A 25,245-nucleotide genomic window follows, 5' to 3' on the forward strand; every position below is an offset into this window, starting at 1 on the left:
GACATTGCTGTCTTCCCCTGTCCTCCTCAGGTGAATAGAAAGGGGGTAATTATTCCCCTGGGACAATGATTGTGAGTGATGCTTTTTGCAGCACTGCTGTGTACACCAGTCCTCTCACAAGAAATACATCCCAAATTTTCCTTATGGTGTTTGGTGATGTACCTGTAGATGTGAGTGTTAATGGCCAAAGGTCTAACCAGATTTGACTGGGTGTGTTATTGCCTGGAACTTGCCTGTTGGTATGAGAATTGATCAACGCTTGAATGACAACTAATCTATATTGTGAAATATATTATACAATCTTTAATTTACATAGAGATGAAGTCTGCTTATAAGGAGTGGAAATCAATAATGGCTTTTATATCATCCTCTGGGTAGAATATTAAGTCTGAAATCCCATAGTATCTAAACTGCATCAAGAGATTACAAGTCAATAGTACTAATAGCATAAAAGGTTTTATCATTTTATCCTCTCTTAATAAATTTGATATATTGGCTGTTTCCAGATGGGGTTTTTGTTCTTTCTGAATGGGAAATGTGTTGCAGTCTTCATCATTTTGTTGCTGTTTGAGGTTACGGCCAGAAGCTTGCAATGCAGGTGGTGCATAACCACAGAAAGAAAAGGTGGTCCCTGCAGTCTAATCTGAATTTGAGGGGTAGTTGATGGGCAGCCACATTATCTGAACAGTAACCTTGACTTTTTCCTGACTCAAAGCCTGCCCATTTGCTATGGACCAAGCTGTACTCAATTTAACGCTGTACTGATACCAAACAAGGAGTGGGTTCAGATTAAACCCAGCTTTCCCTGCAAAGAACCTGCTGCCATTCCTACAGCAATGGTGTGATTCCCAGTCCATCATCCATTTCTGCTGTGTCTTAGAAAAGCATTCCTGCCACTTGATATTTTTTTGTTCTTTCCTTTGAGCTAACTGGAGCCATATAACAATCTGCTTCAGCCATTCTGAAGGCTCTATTTTGCTATAATGTGCTTTGACTCTGAATAGATGGGAGAAGTGAGAGTGAAAGAAAACATTTCAGTCAGAACAATGTCTCTTTTCAAAGGCATGTTACAACAGGAAATACAATTTAAATTGACTGAATGGCCATGGTTGGTACATAAAACCTTGTGCTATGATTCACAGTAGCAGAGCACAGTGAACATGATGTGCTGGAGTATTGACACTCCCTGACTGTTTTTCTGCACCTTCTCCAAGTTGTGCTATTTTTCTTTCACCCCCCCCCCCCCCCCCCCACAAATGCTCTCTATTCTTCTGTATGATGAATACAGCCATTAGTCCAAGATTAACTTTATTCAGGTTCTTTACATCACCTCTTTTCCTCCAGTTTTAATCAGCTTGCACAACCAAGTTAAGTCTGTCTTCTGTGCTTACAAAGGTGCAAGAAGAACCAGCAGGTGCACAAGGACTGAAGTAGGGGGAGAAGGATGACAAAATTGTGGGAGTGGGAGGAAAATAGATGGCTTTTCAGATGGGCTGTTTTAATAGCTTCAAAAATAACCTTTTTCAGAGAACATGTAATGACTTCCAAGTAGTTTACTCAAAACTGTGACTTCTTTAGAATGCAGTTTTCTCAGAATTTCTTGTGGATTAGAAATTAAAGTACTGAACCTATTTGATTAATAACTTTCTGTAATGCAGCTGCTTTTGTGTATACAGCAAAACCATGTACAGACAGACAATTTTTTTTCTGTAAAACTTCTTATCTATGGCAGCATTTAAAGCCTATATCTACTATGCATTCCTTATTTCCCATGCTGCCATGAGGAATTAATTTGATTTCTTTGGTTGTGCCCTATCTCGGCAAAAAAATATGGAAGAAAACTTTAGATACTGCAAATTTTATTAAACATATTGATGTTTTCTAGGAAAGAGCAGATTCTGAATTATTTCTTTCAAGGTAATTAACATGGCTTATAGATAATTCTATTGAAATGCCTAGAGTTTGTGAATTGTACAGTTATATTTTCCTATCTCTGTAATCTCTAGCCAAAACAAATTCCAGGGCTGGCATTTTGATTTGTTTGCATTTCAGCTCTGCCAGATGACTGCTGTTTCTTTAAGTGAACCAGACTAAAAAAGCCTTATGTGAATAGGTGGCAAGAAATAGAGCAGACAGGATCCTTCTCATCATTCTGTTCCTAGATTGCCTCCTCAGCAGTGAATCTCTTTTAGGATTCCATGTAGCAACATACATATTTTTCCTGGCCCACTAGTATTTTTAATAATTCCTGGCCAGTTTAAGAGCGGACCTGAGGAAAAGCTTATGCACATCCAAAGGTTCAAATTTTACTTGTAAGTATTGAAGGCTGGAAGCTTCAGCCATGGAAGCACAGCTGGGACAAAAGCAAAGTCAAGAGCAATCTGAAATGGTTCTGTCTGTAATCTGTACTATAATAGCAGAGATCTGCAATGTGCTTAGCATCCACTGAGAAGGTGACTGCTCCTGAAAGATCAGATTTATTTCATACATTATGGAAGTGTTTGTGATTATCTTCATCTGGGTACCCATGAGGGTTGCTGTATTACTAACTTATGGTATGGGGCATGGTGTTGCAAAGATGTCTGGTCTCTGAAAGCAGATGGTTTGTTATGATACTGCTGCAAATTATGCAATGAAGCCAAAAAAGTGACTCAGCACTGGATCTGGTATGAGTTGCTGCTCTTGGTAGCAGCACTGGCACAGCTTGACAACAAAGGGACCTGGAAGCAGAACTGCTGCCTCACTGCGGTGCCATTCAAAGAGGAGATGGGAATTCCAGAACTATATCTGCTGTCCAGATATTCCAGGCACATGCAGAGGGCATAGATCATACAACTGCTATGAATTTCTTATCACTCTGTGTTGGAGAGGTGCTTGGGGTTCAATTTGCTCTCCATGTGCCACCTAGTTGTGATGCTCTCCGTGTCTGCACTGATCTTAGACAGCCCAGGCCTGCTGCATGTTCAGCATTTTCCCCTTTTCATTAATTTTTAACCAGTTCTGTAGACTTTTCAGGTGTTCTTTCAGCTGTCGACTCTGGCTGTGCCACAGCTGCTTCTGCTAAGCCGCTCAGTGTAACCCTCTGTGCTGCTCACTTCAAGCAGAGGAAGAACAAGACTCAAGAATGGTCTGTGAAATGCAAATTACTCTGCCAGGTAGGAGAGCAAAAGCAAATGAGGGTGTCTTCTAATTAAATGTAATGACAAGGAGGCCAAAGAGCATCCCCTGCTAATTCCTGAACTACTTTGGCAGGAGGCAGAGAGGAAGCAGAAAGGGAGAAGAGAATACCTGCTAGAATGGGGCAGAGAAAAAAAAAAAAACAGGACAAAAAGGGAGGTGGCACTGCAGCTTGTCCTGCACATCCTCCTGGGCTTCAGTCAGGACACCTCTGCCCTGCTGCTCACACCAGGGCTGCCTTGCAGCAGCTTTGGGATCCTTCATCTCCTGGTGCTTGGCTTCTCCTTGGGACAGCGTTACACAAGCAGTCTCTCATTGGTAGGCAAATCGTTTGGATGACATAGCACTGTTACTAGCTGCTCTGGTTTTAATCTGTTCCTAATGCTTGCAGGAATATACATGGGCCTAAGAAAATTTTAGTAAAGTGGTTTCTGTAATTCCATTTTATTGGCTATATAGAGCTGAGGGAAAGCCCTGCTATCCTGGGAGTTATACTCATAAAGACAAAACTTCTTCCTTCATTATTTCAGTTTCTTTGTCTTTCAAGTGAGAATGTGTTCTGGTGCACCTCAGATCAGCTTCTTGGCAGATTTCTTCTTCACACACAATTTCGTGCTGTAGCAGAGGTAGGTGGCAGGTACCCTGCACAGCTGATGTGCAGCTCTGCTGAGCTGTGTAAGCTCCACTTCCTTTTGTTGCTCAGACCCCACTTGGGAAAACACCAATACCAAGCAGGTTCGCCCAGGAACTCTCATCAGCTGCTCCTTCTCCTGTCAGGGAGCAGAGTGGTCATGGACAGGCTTTGCCTTATAGATGGGTGTAAATGTGTGACACTATTATTTTTGGTACGTCTGGAGCTTCGTGATCTCTCTGTTGTTAGTCTCCATTGGGAATACACTCCATGTGGAAGGGATTCTCCATACACCTTCATTTCCACAAGTGTTCAGGGAATGATGTGAACACGTGTCCCCCAGGTCTCACTTTCTACACCTTCCTGAGAACTTCCCTCCTACCCAAAGGGTGGCCTTTGGTGGTCAGTAGAGTAACCCAGGTCAGAGAGCCCAGGTTTATATGGCAAGGAGGGACATTTTTTTCACCCTATTCTGTGTGGGTATGTTTTTTTCCACTTATATGAAAAGTTAGGAAATAATGCTTTTCTTTTAAGGTGAAACCTGGCACAGTTTATAACCCACATTCTCCTAAAGACAAGCCTTCCCCCAGACTAAGTGATGACTCTCCCTGGCAGCCTCACACCCTCCGAGGCTGAGCTGCTGAGGATTTGTAGGGCACCTTCTGCTCTGTTTCAGGTGGGCTCCCTGAATGTCACTCAGCAGTTAGCACTCGGGGTTTTCAGCGACCAGCTGCAAATGAACTGGGGACGTGTTTCTCTCTCTGGCTGATGGAGATGGAAGCTGCCAGGTGAGCAGGTTTTGGCTGGGCAGGATGGTGGTGGGGCCATTGTAATTGGTCCAGATGGCTGATATGGAGACTTCCATCAGATATTTTTTGAGTGTGAACGTTTCTTAAACATTCATGCAATATAAGTCAGGAAAAATTTCCTGTTGCAGATTCAAGACTTTCAATGAATCTTTTCAACAGGACAAAAGCCTAAAAGCAGCTTGACCAGGATTCCTAGCAAGGGGTTTTTAGGTGGCTGAGACACTGACAAACAAGCTGTTACTTCACATCCTCAGGTGGTTTGGTCCACTGTAAAGACAGAGCAGGGAACAGGCATTTCTATAAACTGTGGATGTTTAGTATTTTATTCTGTTATAGCAGCAAAATGGTATTATCTCTAGAGAGATAAGGCCAGACATAATCCTATGGAAAATAGTATTAATGAATATATATGAGTTTAGCAATGCACTAGCTGCCATAGAAAATATTCATGTCATAACCATTAGTACTTGATTAGTAATACTGGCAGAGGCAGGATTTTTTTCATCCCTTTTTTCCCCCCTTGTGACTTCAGCATTGAAAGCGACTGGAAGGCTCACTCCATCCAGAAATTGTGCAAGCTTTTCCTTGTACCTCAGTCCTACAGAGGACAGGATGTCTTTAAGTTACTTTTGTGCTCTTGGTCCTTTTCCAGTCTGTGAATAAGAGTCAAACATCAAAGGAATAATGGATCAGTCATGACCAACTAGACTGATACCCTCAGATTATTTCAAGTAGATAAATAAATCACAGTGAACTCATAATTGTGATTGATAGTCGTATTTTTTTATTTGCATTAAACACAGGTTATCTATGATTCTAAGGTGAGGACCAAGGTATGTGCCAGGTATCCTGCAGACAGAAGGTTCTGCTTTAACTCTTCCAGATAATATGGCCCTGCAGACTTGCAATCTGCCTACAACTTGGGCTGGAATTGAGTGACTGTGAGCTGTTTGGTTTGACAATGAACATGCTTTTAATGGTATTAGGAAAATTTTCCCACTCAGAATCCAAATGCTAATGCTGCCTCATGCTGTAACTCTGATCTTTCTGTTGTTCTGGTTTATCTGTTGAATAGACTGACACATAAGTGTTAACTTTTTATTTTAAATACTGCCTCTGATATGACATAAACCCACTATGGGCCAATGAAGATCTTGGTATAATTTTAATTAATTTTATTTCCATGCTCATGCCCCAAGGCAGATCTTTTTGTAATGTCTGAAATTTTAAAATGTGTTACCTTCTGTGAGCACCAAATGTTATGAATAATAGGGGAAATCCTTAAAATTATGAAGGGCATAGTGTAAAAAAGGAAAAAAAAAAAAAGGCTGGAATTTCTTTCTCTGCCCTTCCTCTTTGGAAGGCACCAAAGTTGTTTATTACTGTTCAAGGCAGCAGATACCAAGAGGTATAGGAGGAAGATCCAATATGTAACTTGTGGAGGCTGTGTCAATGCCTCTGCTGTGACCATGGTTATTGATTCCTATTGTTTAACTCCAGAAATGTCCACTAGATCTTTGAGCCAGACCACCAGTTTTTTATAGGCTCTTTTAATTTGTCTGTCGTTTATTCTTCTGCTGAATCCAGTAGATTTGTGCTTGCCTCAAGCTATTTCAGTAACTGATCTACATGGCAGGAGATGGAGATCCCCTATTTCCTAGGGAGTATCTTCCAAGGCTTGATCTCCATCTACCTCCTTGTTATGACCTAAAAATAAGACAAGGAGTAACAGGTACAAATTGAAAGATGGGAAATTTAGGTTAGATATTAGAGAGAAATTTTTCACTATCAGGGTGGTGAGACATTGGAACAGGTTGCCCAGAGAAGCTGTGAATGTCCCAACCCTTGCAGTGTTCAAGGCCAGGTTGGATAAGGCCTTGAGCAACCTGGCTGAGTGGGAGGTGTCCCTGCCCATGGCAGGGAGTTGGGACTGGATCATCTTTAAGGCCCATTCCAACCCTTAACATTCTAGAATTCTATGATAATGCTCTGTCAAGGTCTAAGCCTTCCAGATCATGGTATGGACACCCACAGGTGTGTCTCATTGTCCACCAGAATCACAGGATAGTTCAGGTTGGCAGGAACCTCAGGAGGTCTCTGGTTCAACCTCTGTCTCAAAGCAGGGTCAGACCAGGGTGCTCAAGGTTTTATCCAGTGGAGTCTTGAAAACCTCCAAGAGAGATTGCACCACCTCTCTGGCCAACTTGTGCCACTGCCTCCTGTCAGGATGGGGAAATAGTTTCTCCTTATGTCCAGTCTCCTCCTCACTGTTTCACTTGGGCCTGCAGGCTCTCAGCATGCACCATGTGAAGATCCTGGATCTGTTGTCTTCATAACACCTCCACAAGCTTTTTTGGGCTCTTGTGAAGCCAGATCTTCTCCAGGCTGAACGAGCCAAGCTCCCCCAGCATCTCCTCACAGGCTGTTGTGCAACCTCTGACTTACCTGTAGGGATGTGTGTTTATACAACAAATCTCTTAACACGCAAATGCAGCACAAGATGATGTCAATTTGTTGAGCAGTCTGACCTCTGTTATCTTGATGACAATTTAGGCATTATAAAGCCTTTGTAGGTTAAAGGACAGATGTCTGTATGTTTTACATAAATGTCAGAGCTTCCCATCAGTTCCTCTCTAGTGATTTCATCTGCTAAATTTGATTTTATATCAAAACTCAGGCATCAACATTAAAATCCTTTCCTCCAGGCTGGTCCAAACTGTGTCCCTCTCAGCTGCCCTGCTGGTTTCCAAGCCTTTTTGTCTCACAGTGATCTGAAATACCATCTCTATACCTCACCGGCTACCCAGACCTCTCTTTCTCCTGATGCTGAAACAGAGGGAAAGCAGAGCTATCAAAAAGTTCCTGCATTGCTTCCTGAATTCTTTTACAATGCTCACTGTAGATAAGATGAGCTCTCACATAACACCAGCTCATTACCCCACTTATTTCTGGAACACTGTATCCCAGCCGTGATGCTGTGCACTCAAAAGCAACATCCTGCTCTTCCACTTACACATTTGCTCTGCTTTTACCATCAGTAACAAACCCATAATCTCTCCTGGGCAGGATTTTGTTTCGAGTTCTGGTTCTCACAGTCAGCTGCTACAACACAGGGGCAATTACAGTGGTTGACAACTGCTGCCAGGTGGTTTTTAGATGGAGTTTTAAGGACTGCTTTTGACTCGGAAAGCTGCAAATGGCCTGTGACCTTTCTGCAGGAAATTGTACCTCTGCTGCAGCTGAACTAGTGGATGTCGTTGCAAAATATCTCTAGGGCTCCAGCTTCACCAGGAAAGAAAAGCATCTGGCAAAACCTTCTTGGAAGCGAGACTTTTAGTAAATATTAATGGGTCAAATAAACCTTAGGCCTCATAGATTCTAACCTGATGCACTGCCCAGAAACTCTCACTTGCTGTCTCTCCCCTTGGGTTTTCCCTGGCTCAGACTGGAAACATGTCTGCGGCATGCAAGAGGAGGCACAGTGCCCAAAGCTTACAGAATCTGTGAAGTATCCCTATCTCTCCCCTGCCCCATTACTGGAAGACTTTCAAATTGCCATCTCTTTTTTTATGCTGCTATTTGCTTCTGCATCAGCAGAAGGCTGATGCCAGCCTGTTTTACACTCTAAGATTGAAACAAGGCAATATTATGTTAAGCTTTACAAACTGCTGTGTGGTGGTGCACTTTTCCAGATATAAGCTACTGTAAGGGAGACATACAGGTGATGTAACATGATGTATCCTAGTTGAGGAGTGGAAATTGTTCAGAGCTTTTAAGTAAATGTTAAATTAACTGTAATAATTTATTTTAGACATTAATCCCACAATGCACAGTGGCAGAGAGCACTAGTCTTATCTGCCACATTCTCACAGCAAACACTTAGGGAAGCAAGAAGGAAGAGCAGCAGATATTTGTGTTTGCCACATGCTTGATATGACCTCTTTGTGCTCAAGTTGCCATCTGTTATGAAGCACTTTATGGGTGTTTGTCAAGCATTCTGTATCTTTCAAAACAATATTGCTACTTTATCATTGAAAGTCTGAATTATACTATACAAGGCCTCACCTTTCCAGGAACACTGACATCTTTACAGGTACTTAGTTGCTGCTCAGGATTTTTGCTGCTGATTTCCACTGTGGGGGCTGGAGGCCTGCTGACTTTTGTTTCTGAGCAGCTTTCCAAGAGGAAGTGCTCTCCACAGCGATGGAATACCATGCAAGCTATTAACAGGGGAAACTTTACCTACGGCTGCAATGCAGCTGCGTCTGATGTTAAATATGGAATCCACTGATATTTTGACACAAGGGGAAGACCTGTGCTCAGGGAAGTCCTTTTATCATATGATTAAGCTGTCATTTAAATGGTGTAAAAAATAACTTCTAAGCAGAGGATAAAGGAACAGTCTTTTTACAAATGACTGCTGAAGGTGAGGTGATTGAAAGGGACATAGAGCAGCATTTTGTTCTGTTTTTAACTTGTCTTTAATGAAACACTATCATTTTGTGAAGCAGTGGAAATTATGGAGATTTTGCTGTTTAGATCTCTGGAGACAGACGTGTGATCAACGACTGCTCACTAAAACAGCCTCTAATAGAATCAAGGAGAAGCAGAAAAACACTGAAGAGAATAAGGGAAACTACTGAGCTCTGATGAATGTGTTATCTCATCTCTGAAGAAGAATACAACATTCCTTGGTAAGGCAAGGAAATACATTGAATTGATGTGAGCTGGAAGCCAACAAGCTGTTGTGGGTCTCCAGTGTACACCCTCCTACAGCACAGCCTCACTGCATGTCCACAGGGCAGAACTGGCATCTATCAGCACCCACCTAGCCAGGTGAATCTTAGAGGGAAGATGCACCATGGATGGCTGAGCAGAAAACATATCCTGGACAGGTTAATGTCTGTTCCTACACCTGCTTGCAACCTGGGGTCACAAGGGAAGGAAATCAGCCTCCCTGAATGGTGCCTGTTGCTGTCTGACCCTCACACCCACCATCCCCAGGCCCCAGGGATGTGGTGACCACTGCAGCAGCAAACAGCACACCAAGGAACACTCTCTTGGCTGCCCCTTCTGCCAGCAGAAACACCTGATTTTAGCAAAGGCAGGTCACTGCTGCTGCTGCTCCTGGGGAAGGGGGCGGCTTCTGAGCGCGACTACGCAGCTGACATGCAGCTGCTGAATGGGAGCCAGCCTGAATGACCCTCTGATGGCAGACACAGGGGTTTGCAGATCTAACACCAGACACATCTATTGGCAAGGCTGACTGTTTGTGTAAAGCTGTGGCTGGGTGGAAGGCAAGCAAACACTTTCCAGAAAAAGCATGATGGATGAAATGGACCAAACATTAAGAAACCACACCATTTTTCTGTGACATCTTCCTAGGAGAGGGTAAAACCCCAAACCAAAACCAACCTCAGCGCAGAGAGCTCCAGGGACACTAATATAGTTAATTAAACAACAAAATTTTTATTAGTTCCCACAAAAAGCTGTGAAGGGATTGGGAATCCAGCATTGACAATAAATCCTGGAGCCCATCTGAGCAAGAAAAAAGGCTGCAGAAAGATCCAAAGCATCAAGGAGAGATGAGCTGCTGCCATGTGGCCCTGGCTCAGTTCCTTTGCCAGGCAGGGAACTCAACCATTTCTGCAGAGCAATAGAGCCAAGGGAGTGTCTGCAGGCTGGGCAGGGACCAGCCCCTCCACCCCAAGAGTCCCTGCCTCTAGGCCAGGGCCAGTGCCAAAAGCACTGAAAGCAGTGAGGCTATCTGACTTTCTTGGATGTCAGGGAGTGTTTTTTTGGTTGGGCTAAACTGGCATATAGCAAAAGCTTCCTTCTTCAGCCTGATGCCCTTGCAGATTCATGGTTTGCCATGTTAACAGTAATTTCCATGTACGTCCTTGCCCTGCATCACCAGTGGCACCACTGAGGAATTCCAGCTCTTGGAAAAAACAAAGGTGGAGCTGGAGGCTGCAGCAACTGATGCCATGTGAGGGGTGTGGGGGGGAAACAAGAACCAGCCCCCTCTTTGTCACCCCTTATGGAAAGGTGAAAGAGTAGGAATAGCCAGGGAAGTGAAGGAAATCTTGAGGTTATTTTGAGATTTTGGAATCTTCTGCTGCCATTTAGACCTGTCTAATGCCTGAAACTGGGGTTGTGAGGCTCTCTCCCACTTTAAGTTTGCCATATCCTCTGTATTCCCCTTGTAAGCTGAATGATTTGGAATGTGTTGATCTTGTTCTGGAAATTGTGTGGTTTTGAGCTTGACAGCTCAAAATGATGATGACGGCAAACTCAATGTATCTTAGAAAATGTGTTTATATAGGCTTTCAGTCAAGCACCATTTAAATGCCATACATCATGATAAAAATGAAGGTGAAAGCAACTCTGCTAGGCCACTGGTGGGAAGGCAGTGTCCTGGTTACATGAAAATATCTTTTGTTGTCAGATAAGCAATGTCTCCATTGAAAGACCACCAGCTTCACAATTAGTGAAAAATATGGGGATGAAAGGCTTTTGCAGATAGCAAAGAAAATCCCAATAAAATTCACAAGCAGAATGTGCCCAGGTAAGAGCTGATCTGCATGCAGTGTTGGCTGTGATGTGCTGTACAGCAGTGGGGTAGCTCAGTTCACATCCACATTAGAGGAATGCAAAGTAGTACCAATCCCATGGAGCATTTCTGTTATGAGGGTGACATTTCAATTAAAAAAAATGAAAAAGAAAAATTAAATTTGAGCTGCTAATTTTAAAAGCAATTTTAGAGAAAAAAAACACTTGGATATGTATAATTATAGATAATTTCAAAATAACTTTAAAATTGAGGATTTTAAAAATATCTGCAAATGGAGTTGTCTTTGTCATAAATGCCAGATTTATGATTTATCCTATAAAATTTTCAGCAATGAATGTAAAATCTCCATTAACTGCACTGGCCTCACACTTTGCATGGACATCAAAGATTCATGGTATAGGACAGTGGTGAAGTAGTAGACACTCTCTGACATCCTGTTGTAACTAAGACAATTCATAAGAATTTAGTAAGAAGGTAAGATATGCTGCATGTGTCCAAAAGTCCGTTCAACTCAGCATTTCTGGTGTGACTTACAGACACTTAAATGAACCTAAGAACAGGCAGGCACACCTGGAATGATGCGGTCAAGCATCCTTGAACTAAAGAACACTGAAACGACACTTTTAAATTTCCACTTGTGGGCCTCATACAATGAAACTTTGTTTGGCTTACTGTAGCATGGAAATTATTTCATGTCCTGACAGCTTTCAACTGTTTCATCCTTGTAAGTTCAGTGGCCATTTATTATTGGCCACATAAGTTGCATACCCATTTTTCATAATTCTGTTACCTTTATCAAATACATCCTGGTCACCACTGGGCTGCAGTCCTTTTGGATATAGTTTAACCTCAGATAAACAAACTGGATCTCTGCTCCTGCACCATGATGCCAGTTTCTTCTTCTCAAGACAAAACAGGTGGTGCCTAATGCTGAGGTGAGAAGTGGAGACGACAGCTGTATCTGGTAGAAGTAAACATCCCTATAATCTCCTCCAGGATCCATCTGACATGCAGGACTGTAGTCCTACATAGAATAAAGGAAGCAGCCTCACTCTTGATCATTCACCTGGATATCTGTCAGTCACTGTCCCATTTCTTTCAGAAGCCACATTTCAATGGCTATGGTGCGTGACAGTCCTATGGTTAGAGATGTAACTTGTTCCATCAATTTATATGCTTGGAAAATAAGATGGGTGTGCAAGAAAACCATTCAGAGGAATTAAGTTATGTGTTCTATACAAAAACTTAATTTGGAAAAGGAGACAGTCCACCGTTTTCTTTTAGCCTGTCTAAAACAGTCAAACTGGAAATACAGAACTGTGATCATGCATCTGATTTTTCAGTTACTTGATTCAAGGATTAGGACCAAACTGCTAAAAAAAAAAATCTAGGTTAACATATTTTCTTACTTCCATAGTAACTTTTACATCTCCCAGTTAATGACTGCTAATGCAAATATTAAGTATTTAGATCCATTTGGCACGACCAAATGCAGAACCTCTTATAATCCATACTGCATTTTGTTCCCCAAAACTGAGTGTATACAATGATAATAAAAGGCAGCGTGTCAGAAGGGAGTGCAGTATAGATAAATTAACTTGAATAAGAAAGGTAGACATGGAAGACTTCTTGAAACGCTACATTCAAGATCTCCTGTTAGATCTTCTTTCAGGGTTTTTGTCTGTAGTGCCTGGTATTTCCTTCTGCATTGTTGTAGATGCAGGGGATCTACAAAAATTCAACTTAAGTTTGCACATGTGAATTTAATACCCCAAGTTTAGTCAGTGTCATCTGTCATCTCTTTGCACTGGAACACACTTAAATCTTATATTTGTAGAAGGATATAATTTTGTTATTTGAAACAGAATGGGGAATTCAATGAAATGAAACAATGAACCATTCTTTTTTTAAAAAGGAAGATTTATTTATGGCTACACACACCACATATAAAATTAACATTTAACTGAAACATGTAATCGTTTCAATCATTTATGACTAAACACAATGTTGACTACAAAACTGTACAGTTTATATTTAGTAACCAATTCTTACAGCATAGTGCAATTGTAATATTTTATAAAGAAAATAATTTGTGCCTTTTTAAAATAAAGTGCATTAAATTACTATCTTGTATACAACAAGAAGCTCTGTAGTTGCAATTCAAAGCTTTAAGCTTAAGAGAAACTGAGGCAAAGATGTTTCACTTCCTTTTAAAATCACTTCATACACTGGCAAGCTATGGTTCAAACTTCAACCACAGTTAAATTAAAAAAAAAACAAAAACCAACAGACCAAAAACCTAATTTAGTATAAAAAATAACCACAGGCCTTTATGTATGAAACCAGTAACTGGTTCTCATATGAAAAGCACAACATGCAGGATTTCAATCCACCTGGCTCCTAGTGAGATATAGAGCATGAGAACTATCCTTCATGCAGATGGTTTTGCTAAAGCTTTTAGAATTCAGCACGGAACTACACTGCAGTCAGTAGTATCAGGTGTCTACCTGAATTGTACAATGTTTCCTAGGAAAAGTTCTCTCTGAGGATTTGATGACATGAACATGGTAAACCACAGGTTATTTTTAATTGCATTTGACAACAAAAGTTGTGGTGGTTTAGTTAGTAAGTCTAGAAAATCACAAGTGGTTCTACTACCCAGGTATTCCAAATTTCACGGCCTGAAATTAAAGACAGAGTTTACAGCTTTATTTCAGAGGCACACTTATCCTATGAAATTCCATTTGTAAACACATTTACAATCAACTTCTGTAGATTTTGGCTGTGACAGTAAAGCTCAGACCAAACAAAGGAGGGCTTTAGCCCCAAAGAGTAAAAAGCTATAGACATCAAAATGGACAGAGGTGTAATGTGTCTCTCTCCAGAAACAATGACAAAACCAAGAATGCCCATTTCCTTTGGTTGGCTCTGGCTGAGGCCCAACAGGAAAGTCCATATTCTTCTCCTTCTCCATGCATATATGGGACTGCTATAAGCTTCAACAAAAAATACATTTGAGCACATGCAAGTAACCCTAGAGACTGCCTGACTATTTTGCTGTATGTGTAATCCAGGCAATTTACCTGCCTCTTCAGCTGCAATACTCATTCCACACTTCTGGCACAAATCACACACACTGTTCCTGCATTCTGGAAAAGTGCATTTTCTTCCTAGAGGGACCAGCCTGAGTTCAGCACCAGATTACTGTACCTTCAGCTGCTCAGCTCTGGGATAGCTACCGTGTAATAAGCTGTGTGCTGGAGCATGCTAACTCCCAGCAACCACTCACCCTCCTCCTCCTGGACTAAGGAAAGTCTCTGCTTACACTGAGAGGGCAATACAAAAGAAAATATTTGGCTGGAATGTGATTGAAGAAGGCTCCCTATTTTCTAACACATCTTCAGAAATCTCTGTGCTGAGAGCAGAGCTCCCTTCCAAAACCATTGTGCTGTTACCTGTGATCAACACAGCAGAAAAGCCTCACCTCTGCGCTCTTTTCTCCTGAGCCCTCTGGGGCAGAGGCACCACAAGGTGGACTGAGAGTTGATCATATATTGATGGACTACATTGTCAGAGGGCAACCAAAGAGTGGCAAAACACAAAAACCCATGGATGGGGCACAACTGCCCACACTCCATGTGGACACAAGCCTTTTGTCCTTTTCTGATGTGGGTATTTCAATGTTTGAAGGGCCAGGTCATGCTGCTTTTATTTGCATACTCTAAAATATCTCTCCCCTGAAAGGAGGGGAAGCCAAATTCCTCATAATTTTGATGGGTTTAATCCTAGTGAACACTGAAGTAAGAGGAAAATTCTATGGGTCTATACTGACCATAAGTGATCAGTGCATTAGAGCTTTATACCTTGGCCCTAAATCTTAGAGGTCCTAGGCCTTTTTCCCAGAAAACCCCTGAAGCATATATGTATTTTGTGTGCCCTTTAAAAATGAACGCGTAATTTTTTTTGGTACTCTAACATTCCTCAGGTTAGCATCAGCCAGTGCAAAATGTCCGCCTGTGGAATTATGATCTGTGCAGTCCTGTTACTGAAGCACCTATGGAAGACAGAAAAAAAACAAGAGAGAAGAGGGAACAGTGTGTGGAAAAAGTTGTAATTGCTTTATAGGCCCGTGGTTGTCAGTACCATAGGCCCATGCAAGTACCCTTCCTACATTCTGTACCATCTGTGGTCATGGAAAACATTCCTGTAATCTCAAAAATGGCAGTGGTATTTGTCAAAATTAAAGACATGAGAATTTGCTTCCCTTCCAAATCCTCTTGCCTGTCTTTGCTGAAATATCAATTACTGCTGAATCTTTAAGTGTTTCCAAGACTCATACATGTTAGGAAATATTTTTCTTTGATCATAAGAAACTGCTCAGCAAAGAAGTTACACTTTAACCACATCCACAATGAAGGTATAGAGCATGATATATGGCATGTCATACATATAGAAACTAAATTAAATAATTGTAATAATTATGTATGTATATATATTATATTTAAGTATGTAATTATGCTATTTAAAAGTGATAGCTCATCACACTTAATCAAGTTAATGGCATACTAAAATACTCTAAGAAACTTTCTCTACTCAGCATGTAATATAACTAGTATGTTAAATCTGGACATAGGTATTTCCTTTTAAGAATGAGTTTACACTTAAAAGAAAAAAAAATCTATTTTGTTGGCATCTATTTCTTAAAAGGGAAAGGCCCATCTGTTTTCTAAGGTAAATCATTGCAGGATGCAGTCTTCAGCATGTGCAGTTGGTATTGGCTTATTTTTTCCTTGAGAAACCAGGATTAGGCCCGTGCTTAGGCATCATGGTAGATCATATGGTTGGGATCAAGTGGTTAGAGGAAAAAAATTATTACCAGTGTAAAGAAAACAGTAGCAGTACACTTGCTTTCCCTCCCCACAGGTGAATCAGACTTTTCCTGTGTAAGGGAAGTGGTTCAATGAAAAAGGGCTGCTGATATGTTTGAAAGGGTTATAACAAACTATTAAAAACTTTGTAAATCAGCTTTTACCTAGGAATGCACCACTGTACTTATGAGAGGCAGGTACTTAGAATCACAGAATCATTTAGGTTGAAAAAAAACCCTTTAGGATCATTGAGTCCAACTGCAAACCAATGTTTGCCTTGAAACAAAAATGACTGTACCAGACATCTTACTGCAGGGGGCTGGGGTGGTGGGGAGGCGAAGGAGAAAAAGAAAAATAACCCAACCTGTAATCCTATGGCCATCAGTTAAAACTGTGAACCATTCAGTTAAAATACTAAAAAGAAAAAAAAAAAATCTCCCCCATCTTTTCCACAGGTCTGCATCACAGCAGCGACACACTAATTAACTGAAATATGGTTTCATCTAACCTACATTCAAGTTTGGATTTGATTTTTCCCTTCTTTTCGATAACAGTGAAATGTGCAACTCTTTCTTCTTGTGGGGCTTACAAGATCACAACAACTTTGTGAATAAACCACAGCATGGACTTTTTTAGAGCAAAGGCATGCTGTTTTCAAAGAAACGTTTACTACAAAGTTACAGACTTAGCTGCTCCCCAAAAGGAACAGAAATACATAATGACTTACTGTAAAATAATATTCTGGTGGTCCTACTTTGAATTTTCAGTATTTTTCTACAAAACCCCTCTTCTGATTTCAAGTGGGGTCACACAAGACTGTGCTAACAAGACAAGTAATAATCTGAATAAAATATGGGGCAACATTTTCAAGGAAGGGATACCTCACTTCTGATCATATCTCCTCCTCTCTGCTCTCTGACCACCACTCATGAGGGGCAGCCATACTGCCAGCCCCAAGGGCAAGGGACTGCTGCACCACACCCTGGAAGCAGGGCAGCCCCAGGGGCCCTCCTGGGGGCTCTGTGTACCTGGGGTAAGGTTCCAAATGGACAGTTCTAAACACCCTTCTTACGGGGGGTGCATTTATTCAAGCATCCTTCCCAGCCAACCCCAAGCACCGAGTGATTGAATCTGGCTGATTCACCAAGCTATAAAGACTTCCATCTCTCATCTTTCATCATCCACTTAATATGAAAGTAGATATCCTTGCACTTCATTCAGATTTCTGATCCATTAAAAAGAACTGCATTTTCTTGGTCGGAATAAGACAGCAGCACCCAGTTTTAAGGGGTAATTTCCTCTTGTACCAAAAAAGTATTTCCAGTCAGTAGACCTTTCAAGTTTATTGGGACTACCATAATTCTTTTACTGACAGATGAGGGAGATACACATGCCTAATTTATCTTTCCTGACCTATTGCTTATTCATGAGATATAAATTATACCACTCCCTTATAGTACCTTCCTTTTAGTTCTCTATAAGCAGAGATTTAGAGATCTTATTTTTTCTCCATGGAACATCTCTGGACTACCGCTAAGCCAAGCTAGAACCACTCAGTATCTCATATGAAGTGACAGGATTGCTGCTGGGTTTTTAAATAGCAACTGCTCTGTCCAATTCTTATTTTTATTTATTTCTTGTACATAGAAAAAAAAGACCCTATATACTTTCTCTTAATAAAAGCCAGGGCCAACATTTTGAAAACATTGTTCTGAATGTTACAGAATCACTTTTTTTTTGTTTGTTTGTTTGTTTTCTTTTTTTAAGCAATGAGTGTATAGCTATGCTTCAGGGGCTTGATTTGTAGCAATGTTATTTCATCCAACTTCCAGTCACACAGCAGGTTGAGGAAATAAATCACCTTGAGGAAATAAAGTCACATGTATTTTGTTTTTAAAAGCTAAAATATCTCTAAGAAAATGAGGCAAGAGAATAATAGTTCTTTGGGGACAGCATGAGCACTGGTCTATGCCAAAGTTCACTGCTGTCCATGGAGGAGTTTTAGCAACTCCAAGATGCCTCAAGGCTGGTCCCTGAACACTAAAGGATGGATGCAACTGCTTATGTCACTGAGTGTCCATGGTAGGAAGATACAGAAGCAGTATCAGTCCTTTGAGCTTGCTTCCAAAGAGCCTGGGTATTGGTAGGGGTTTTCTTCACTGGTATCATAACCAAGATGTCTTCAGAACAGGCTAGCACCATTTATCAGTCACCCTGATGAGCATGACCAATTCAGGTATTCTCGGGATCAAGTTATAACTGGAAATCTTGAACACTATTAATTTATCCACAGAATGCTGTACAACTATATGCCAAACAATGAAAAGAATAAAACTCCCCAATGCAGTACATAATTCTTCCAGCAAATAGCACAAATTCAAGATCCAAGAATTAAGGTAAAATGTTATTGCTGTGTAATTCTATTCAGGAATTCAATGATTATAAAACAAATCAACCAGAAATAATGTCTTACATTGGTCTGATAGAATCTGCTTAACAAAGGAAGACTTATGCTTACTAAAAGTCCTTATGCAAGTTATTTTTCTTTGTCTAAAGTATATATTGCTTCCTCTCTATTGCTATGAGTTTACTCAGCCATTTATAGTATCCACATCATGGAGGATTTTATTGCTCTTGTGCTAAAACCATATTTCTCTTTATTGCTGAAATACTACTATTGGGGTAAATGATTAGGAAAAAAAAAGAAAAGAAAAAGAAAAAAAAAGAAGACAATTTTAAAAATCCTCTCCTAAGCTTTGAGGACGAATGGATGAATGTATGAGAAAAACTGACCACAATAAATTTTTCCCATCAGGATACAACCCGTTACTAACTTTGGGTCAAGTGTGTTAATAAATAAACATGAACTTCAATTCTTTAAACTAAATTACATATTAAGGAAAAAAAAAAACCCTTTTGTCATTACAAGAGAGATATGAAAGCTACTTCTCTGTACACAGAATGGTGAATATAACCCCCCTGGTCTTATGCACGGCTGTTGTCTGATGGGACACCAAAGTATCAGAAACTGCAAGTTGGCTGGATTTCTGCCAGTTCCAGGAGGCCCTTGGATGGATGCTGGCAGCCACCATACAGAACAGGGGCCTCCACTGTCATTCTGAGGGGACAGCAGAGTTTCTTAATTCTGCAGGGTCTGAAAGGTGGCTGGCTGTCAAGCAATTCTTCTGGGTGAGCAAGGTAGGCAGCTTTGCACCCACAGCTCTGCCCATATTTCCCAGAGCTCATTCAGAGGTGTGTTATGTAGCACCCATCCCGGTGCTGCAGACTATGATAAAGTTTGGCCTGACAGCTGCAGGCAAACCTGTGTTCAGTAGGATTTTCTGGCCTAGGCTGCACAGTCTCAGTTTTGGAACATATTTCTGGAAGAGACAAAATCCTTACTGGAGGTCACAGCAGTATCTTTGGAGGCAGAATCACGTTTCTCATCTGTTTGTGGTGGAAGGCAACCATGCACAACTCCTCAAACAAGGGCAAATCCCATCCCTATGAGCCAGCTTTGTGGGATTGCTATAATTAATCCTTCTTTCCTCCGTTTGACTTGCTCTGCTCCTCAGGAGAGAAGCTTCCAATTACAAATCTCTCTGCTCTGGCACAAGGAAGAGGTCGGCTCCCCCGGCACACTGGAGAGCCTCTGCAGAATTGAGCAGTCTGTGGAATGAGGAAGATGACAAGGACACGAGGTGAAACCGCATGAGAAGAGGGAATGACATTATCTCCCTCTGTGCTGTTTTTCTCTGGCTTCTCTACCACACAGGTGTTGCCTAGACAAAAGCACTAATGCCTATGAAGTTATCCAAGAGGATGAGAACACATTTGCATAAGGAAAACAACAGTTGCACATAGGACTGAGTTTTGGTCACAGTTGTAGCTGCTCATCTTCATCATACTTTTAGCAATTTGATACTGAAGAACAAACAAGGGAAAAAGCAGGGGGGAGCAAAGTTTGCATGACTTTAACTTACTTTGTCTTTTGAAAGTGCCATCCTACATTATTCAGCCTCTCTACATTATTCATCTCGTGACTTTTACTGCTATTATTTCCCAATAGTTTGCATACTTGCAAAACTGCACACATATGTATCATGGATATTTATGAAATGAGTATTTCTTATACAAAAAATGTAAGAAAATTCAATGACAAGAGTTTCAGTAACATTCATAAGTAGATAAAGAACACCGATACCCTACACTGAGCAGAGGTCATAGTCTAACTTGCTGAGCATCTGTAAATCACAGGGAAGCCAGGGGAGCTTAAATTCACAGCTCTACTAGGTCATGCCATGCAATTATTATTAAACTAATCAGATTACCAAGTAAGAACCAAATATCATGAAGGCTGAACCAAATAAATAATGGAATTTAAACCCAGCATTGCAACTAAAATTAATTATTGCTCATAAAAATCTCTACAGAGCCTTGTTTACAGACAACTCACATTTGAGATTCAGCTTTGTGTATAGCATATGATTCTTAACGTCACAGAAACTTTGCCACAAAAAGCTACAGTCATTCAAACGTCCACGTGGAAAGGACAGATTCCATTTGGAAAAATCCAGACCAGCAGCGCAGTTGTCTCTACTATCTCTACTACACAGGTATATTTTTTCATTGAATTGTAAATATTGCTAGTTTTACACTTGAGTTTTGGATTTTTTTTTTTTTTTTTAATGGAAGGTACTGAAGCAACAATACAATATGCTGACTTTGACATCCAAGGGAGTATAACCTCCTGCTGATGCCAGGGCATGAACACTTTGAGCTCCCATCAACACTAATGGAAGCGGTACTCTAAACTCCCATGCGCTGACATGAGGGTACATTGTAAGTTTCACGAAGACAAGTGCCAGGAAGATTTTCTCTCTGACAATCAAGTAGTCTTCAAATCAGAAAACAATGCTTTATTTCTAGTGCATTTTAATGTGGTTTCAGTGGAAGGTTAGAAGCAGTTCGAAATTTAACCATTCATGAGAGGAAGCTCTGCTTTCTAGACCAGAACTATAATGAAATCCTATAATGAAGTGAACTGATGTGTGTACAGTGCAAAGAATGAAACTGCCAGAAAAGGAGAAAACACTGTTTCATCTTGCAGTCCTGGTTGCATACAATTATGAACCAGATATGCTTTGAGAATTTATAAATGTTGGTATTTAAAATTACATAGGAGAACAGTGAAAACAAATGGTAATAGGATTGACTTGGTAAAAAATGTAGGGGAAACATTTCATGTAATGCTAAAGATGTGCTGCAAGCAATCTATAGATTGTTTTATGAAACATTTCTTATACTCTTCTGAAAAGATAAACTTGTCTGAGAAACCTAGTTTTCAGTCTATTACAAATGCATAGCTGAAAGAGGCCATATTGTTTAATCAATTTCAAAGATACCCCTGTCGGTTTTAAAATCAACAGCATAGCTCCAATGTCCCACATGCAAGTGAAAACATATGTCTGATTTTTGAAAAGGAAAGCAATGCATATCTCTTGCTTTAACACCCAGCCAGAACACATGAGAGAACAGGTAGCTCTTGAAAACAACTGTCAACCTAATTCATGCCGAGATGCAAAATAAAAAGCTGCACAAATACTTTCTCACTCGAGCAAATTCGTTGAACTGACATTATTACAATAAATTCCATATAAATCAGTACAATTGGCCATTATTTTGAAGAGTATTCTGATGATATACAGATGGGGTAACAGGATTTGGTTTGAGGGTTTTTTTTCTGTTTAAAAACAAATTAAAGAGGAAAAAAATATCCAAACAACAGACTGCAATATGCAGTATGACTAAACTCAATCACATAAACAATTTTAAAGAAGTATGCTGTTTCAATCTAATTTTAATTAGAAAACAATGTAAAATCATGGCAAACATGGCAAAGTCTGGGTAATATGACAAAAAGACCCTGAGCAACATTATAAATCTGTTAAGAACACTGATTATTTTGATTTTGGAAATCTTCCTTAAACCACTCGATTGATTTCGGTCGCTGGGGTTTTCTGTTTACAAAAAGGTCAGTCCATCCTGTGGTTTTTACGTGAACCCATCACACACCATTTAATGAATGCATCTAAACCAAAGACAGAATGTCTGGAAAGTAACATGTTAAGGAGCGTCCCCATGGCTGCCAATCAGACATCACTGGGTGATCTTGCCCTCTGAGACAGGTTAGAAGGAATACAACCACAACAGACGAGCCAAAGTGCTTTCTGTATCTCCTGGTTTCTAAAAGCATATATCACAGGATTGATGATGGAATTGTAGGTAGCTGGCAGGAGGGTGGCATAGGTGTATATAGAAGGATAGGTGTAATCTGCTATTAAAGAATAGAGTGTAAAAGGCATCCAACAAGCAGCAAAAGTCCCCAAAATAATGGCCAAAGTAGACACTCCTTTTCGGGTGGTCACATAGTGGGAAGTGGCCAGGAAATGGTGTTGCAAGGCAATCTGATGGGCATGGCGCATCACGATTTTACAGATCTGAATGTAGAGCTGCAGCATGAGGGCAAACATAAGCAAGAAAGAGACCGAAAGGACAGCTGCATTATTTTTAGTGAGTGGTCTGATAACACTGCAGGTGGATTCATCTCTGAGGCAGTTCCAGCCCATTACAGGCAGCAGTCCAATACAGATAGATGCTCCCCAGAGCAATATAAGCATGACATAGGTAAAAGTGACAGTCCTCTCTGAATTGTAAGTCAGAGCATAATACAGGGAGAGGTAACGATCGACAGTGATAGCCAGCAAGCTGCCAACAGATGCTGAGAAAGAGGCAACAATCAGTCCAATCGTAACCAGTTTTGTAGCTTCTGACTGCAGAAGGTAGGCAAAAACAAAATTGATGATCAATCCAATGCCTGCTAAGAGATCTGCCAGCGCCAGGCTGCCTATCAGGAGGAACATGGGGGCGCGAAGACTGGGATTATGGAAAATTATCAGAACCACAATGGCATTTTCGCAGGAGATAAGGGTCCCTGAAGTACACAAGACAATGTCCCAGGGGTTTACCAAAAGCTCTGGCTCAGGGTCTATGGCAGGAACCAGGGAGGAGCCTGCAGCTGAGGCATTCTCTGTAGAGCTGGCTTCTACATGATCCTGAGGCAGCCAGCTCAAATTAACCTTCAGATCTTCATTCATTTTAACCCCTGTCTTCTTCAACAGAAAGACATTGTTTTTAATGTTCAGCCACAGCACTGGATACATCGCCCCCCCGGAGCATGCAACGCCCTAGACAGCAACACCAGCCTGATGTGCAGGCAGGCACTTGTTACATAAATGTGACAATAGAAAATAAAAACAAAAACGGGGGAGGGGGAAGGATATTTAAAACTGCCCGAGATTATCCTCCAAGGGACCGAGGCAGGGAGGCTGAGTGATCCTTAGGGTAACCTGCACAGGGAGGGAGGCACGGGCACGGGAGGCAGCCCATAAAGCAGCTAAAGCCCGTTCTAAGCGCCGCAATTTGGGGTGGGGGCTGGCTGCGGGGAGGCGTAAACCCCGGTACCCTGCAGCCGCGATTTCAACGCGGGGCTATATTGGCCACGGAGGTGGCGGACAGGATGGGGAAGGAGGAGGGGAGGCGGAATATCTTTCACCGACCCCCAGTGAGGAAACCCCGCCCGGGCTGGGGGGAGAGCAGGGCGATATCCTCTGAGAACTTATAAACTCGACGCGGACACCACACACACACGCACACACACACACACGCACAAATCCCCCACGCACCCCCAGCGGCGGATCACCTGGGCTGTCCCCCGGCGGCTCGGAGGAAGGATGGATGAAGGAGGAGGAGGAGGAGGCACGGAGGGGTCGCCGCGGTCCCTTCCAGGCGCCAGCGGGGCCGGCGCCGCGCGCGCGGTGGGGGGGGAGGGGGGGGAGCTGAGGGCGCAGCGCAGGTGCGCGCCCCCCGCGCGCGCGCGCGCAGGGCGTGTGCGTGCGCCTGGCTGCGAGTGAGGGAGTGAGGGGGCGGGGGCGCGCCTCGTGCCCGCGCGCCTGCGCAGGTGCGCGCGTGGGAGGCGGTGATGAGGGGGGAAAAGGGGGCGGACGCCCCCGGGCCGCTCCTCCTCCGCCCCCGAGGTACCGGCCCTGCGGCCCGGCTGGCCCCTGACCGCCCGCTGCTCCGCGGGGACCAGCCGGCTTTTCCCTTGCAGCGAGAGCCGCCTGAAATTATTTAAATGAAAGTTATCCTCGTACTGTGGGGCTGGTCAAGTGCTGGCGGCACGGGATTGCCCAGTGAGGTTGTGGTGTCTCTGCCTCTGGAGGTAACTCAAAAGCTGATGACATCGCCGTCTCTGGTAGTGTTCGAGGCCACGTGTCGTGGCGTCTTGAGTGACCCGATCTAGTGGGCGGCATCCCTTCCCATGGCAGGGCATTTGAAACTAGATTTGAAACTAGTCTTTAAAGTTCCTTCCAACCCAAACCATTTTATTGTTCTGTGATTCTGTGGTCCTGAATGACCTGTTCTAATTGGCAGTGCTTTGAGAAGTGGGGCTGGAGCAGACTATCACCACAGGCACCCTGGTGCCTAACCTTTCTGTGATCCTGTGGTCTACAACCATATGAAAATGAATCATGGAATGCTGGAATCATTTAGGCTGGACAAACCTCTGAGATCATTGAGTTCAACCCATGACTGAACACCACCATGTCAACCAGACCATGGCACTGAGTGCCACAGCCAGTCTTTCCTTAAGCACCTCCAGGGACAGTGACTCCACCACCTCCCTGGGCAGCCCATTCCAATGCTAAATCACTCTTTCTCTGAAGAAATTCCTTCTCATGTCCAACCTAAGCCTCCCGTGGCACAGCTTAAGACTGTGTCCTCTCATCCATGTTTTCTGGGAGAAGAGGCCGATCTCCACCTGGCTACGACCTCCTTTCCAATAGGTCCTGAATGACCTCCTCTAACTGACCCTACTTTGAGAAGTGGGGCTGGACCAGACCACCCCCAGAGGCACTCTGGAGCCTCAACCATTCTGTTATTCTGTGGTCTACAACCACATGAAAATGAAAATATGGTATAAAAAATTTGAAAGAGTGATGCCCAGTGTCTGGTCTAGAGCAGGTAGCTTCTGCCTGTACAGGGTGCCTGCTGGGGTAGCATGGCCATGGGGGTGCCTGCCATCTTTGGATGGTGACATTAGAGACACATGGTCATATTTACACA

General features: G+C 42.2%; 1 protein-coding gene across 1 annotated transcript; it reads right to left on the reverse strand.

The window, feature by feature from the left end:
• Window positions 1–22,211: 22,211 nt before the first annotated feature.
• On the reverse strand, window positions 22,212–23,231 carry GPR12 (G protein-coupled receptor 12). Its single transcript, XM_053970998.1, has one exon. The coding sequence runs from the start codon at window positions 23,214–23,216 to the stop codon at window positions 22,212–22,214; it is 1,005 nt and encodes a 334-aa protein (XP_053826973.1). The 5' UTR covers window positions 23,217–23,231.
• Between the last annotated feature and the right edge of the window lie 2,014 nt (window positions 23,232–25,245).

The sequence above is a fragment of the Vidua macroura genome, chromosome 2 (genome assembly GCF_024509145.1).
Source record: "Vidua macroura isolate BioBank_ID:100142 chromosome 2, ASM2450914v1, whole genome shotgun sequence".
Lineage (NCBI taxonomy): Eukaryota > Metazoa > Chordata > Aves > Passeriformes > Viduidae > Vidua > Vidua macroura.

Excerpts from the sequence above, each read along its gene's own strand:
- GPR12 (XM_053970998.1), bottom strand. The coding sequence starts at position 23,216 with ATGAATGAAGATCTGAAGGTTAATTTGAGCTGGCTGCCTCAGGATCAT.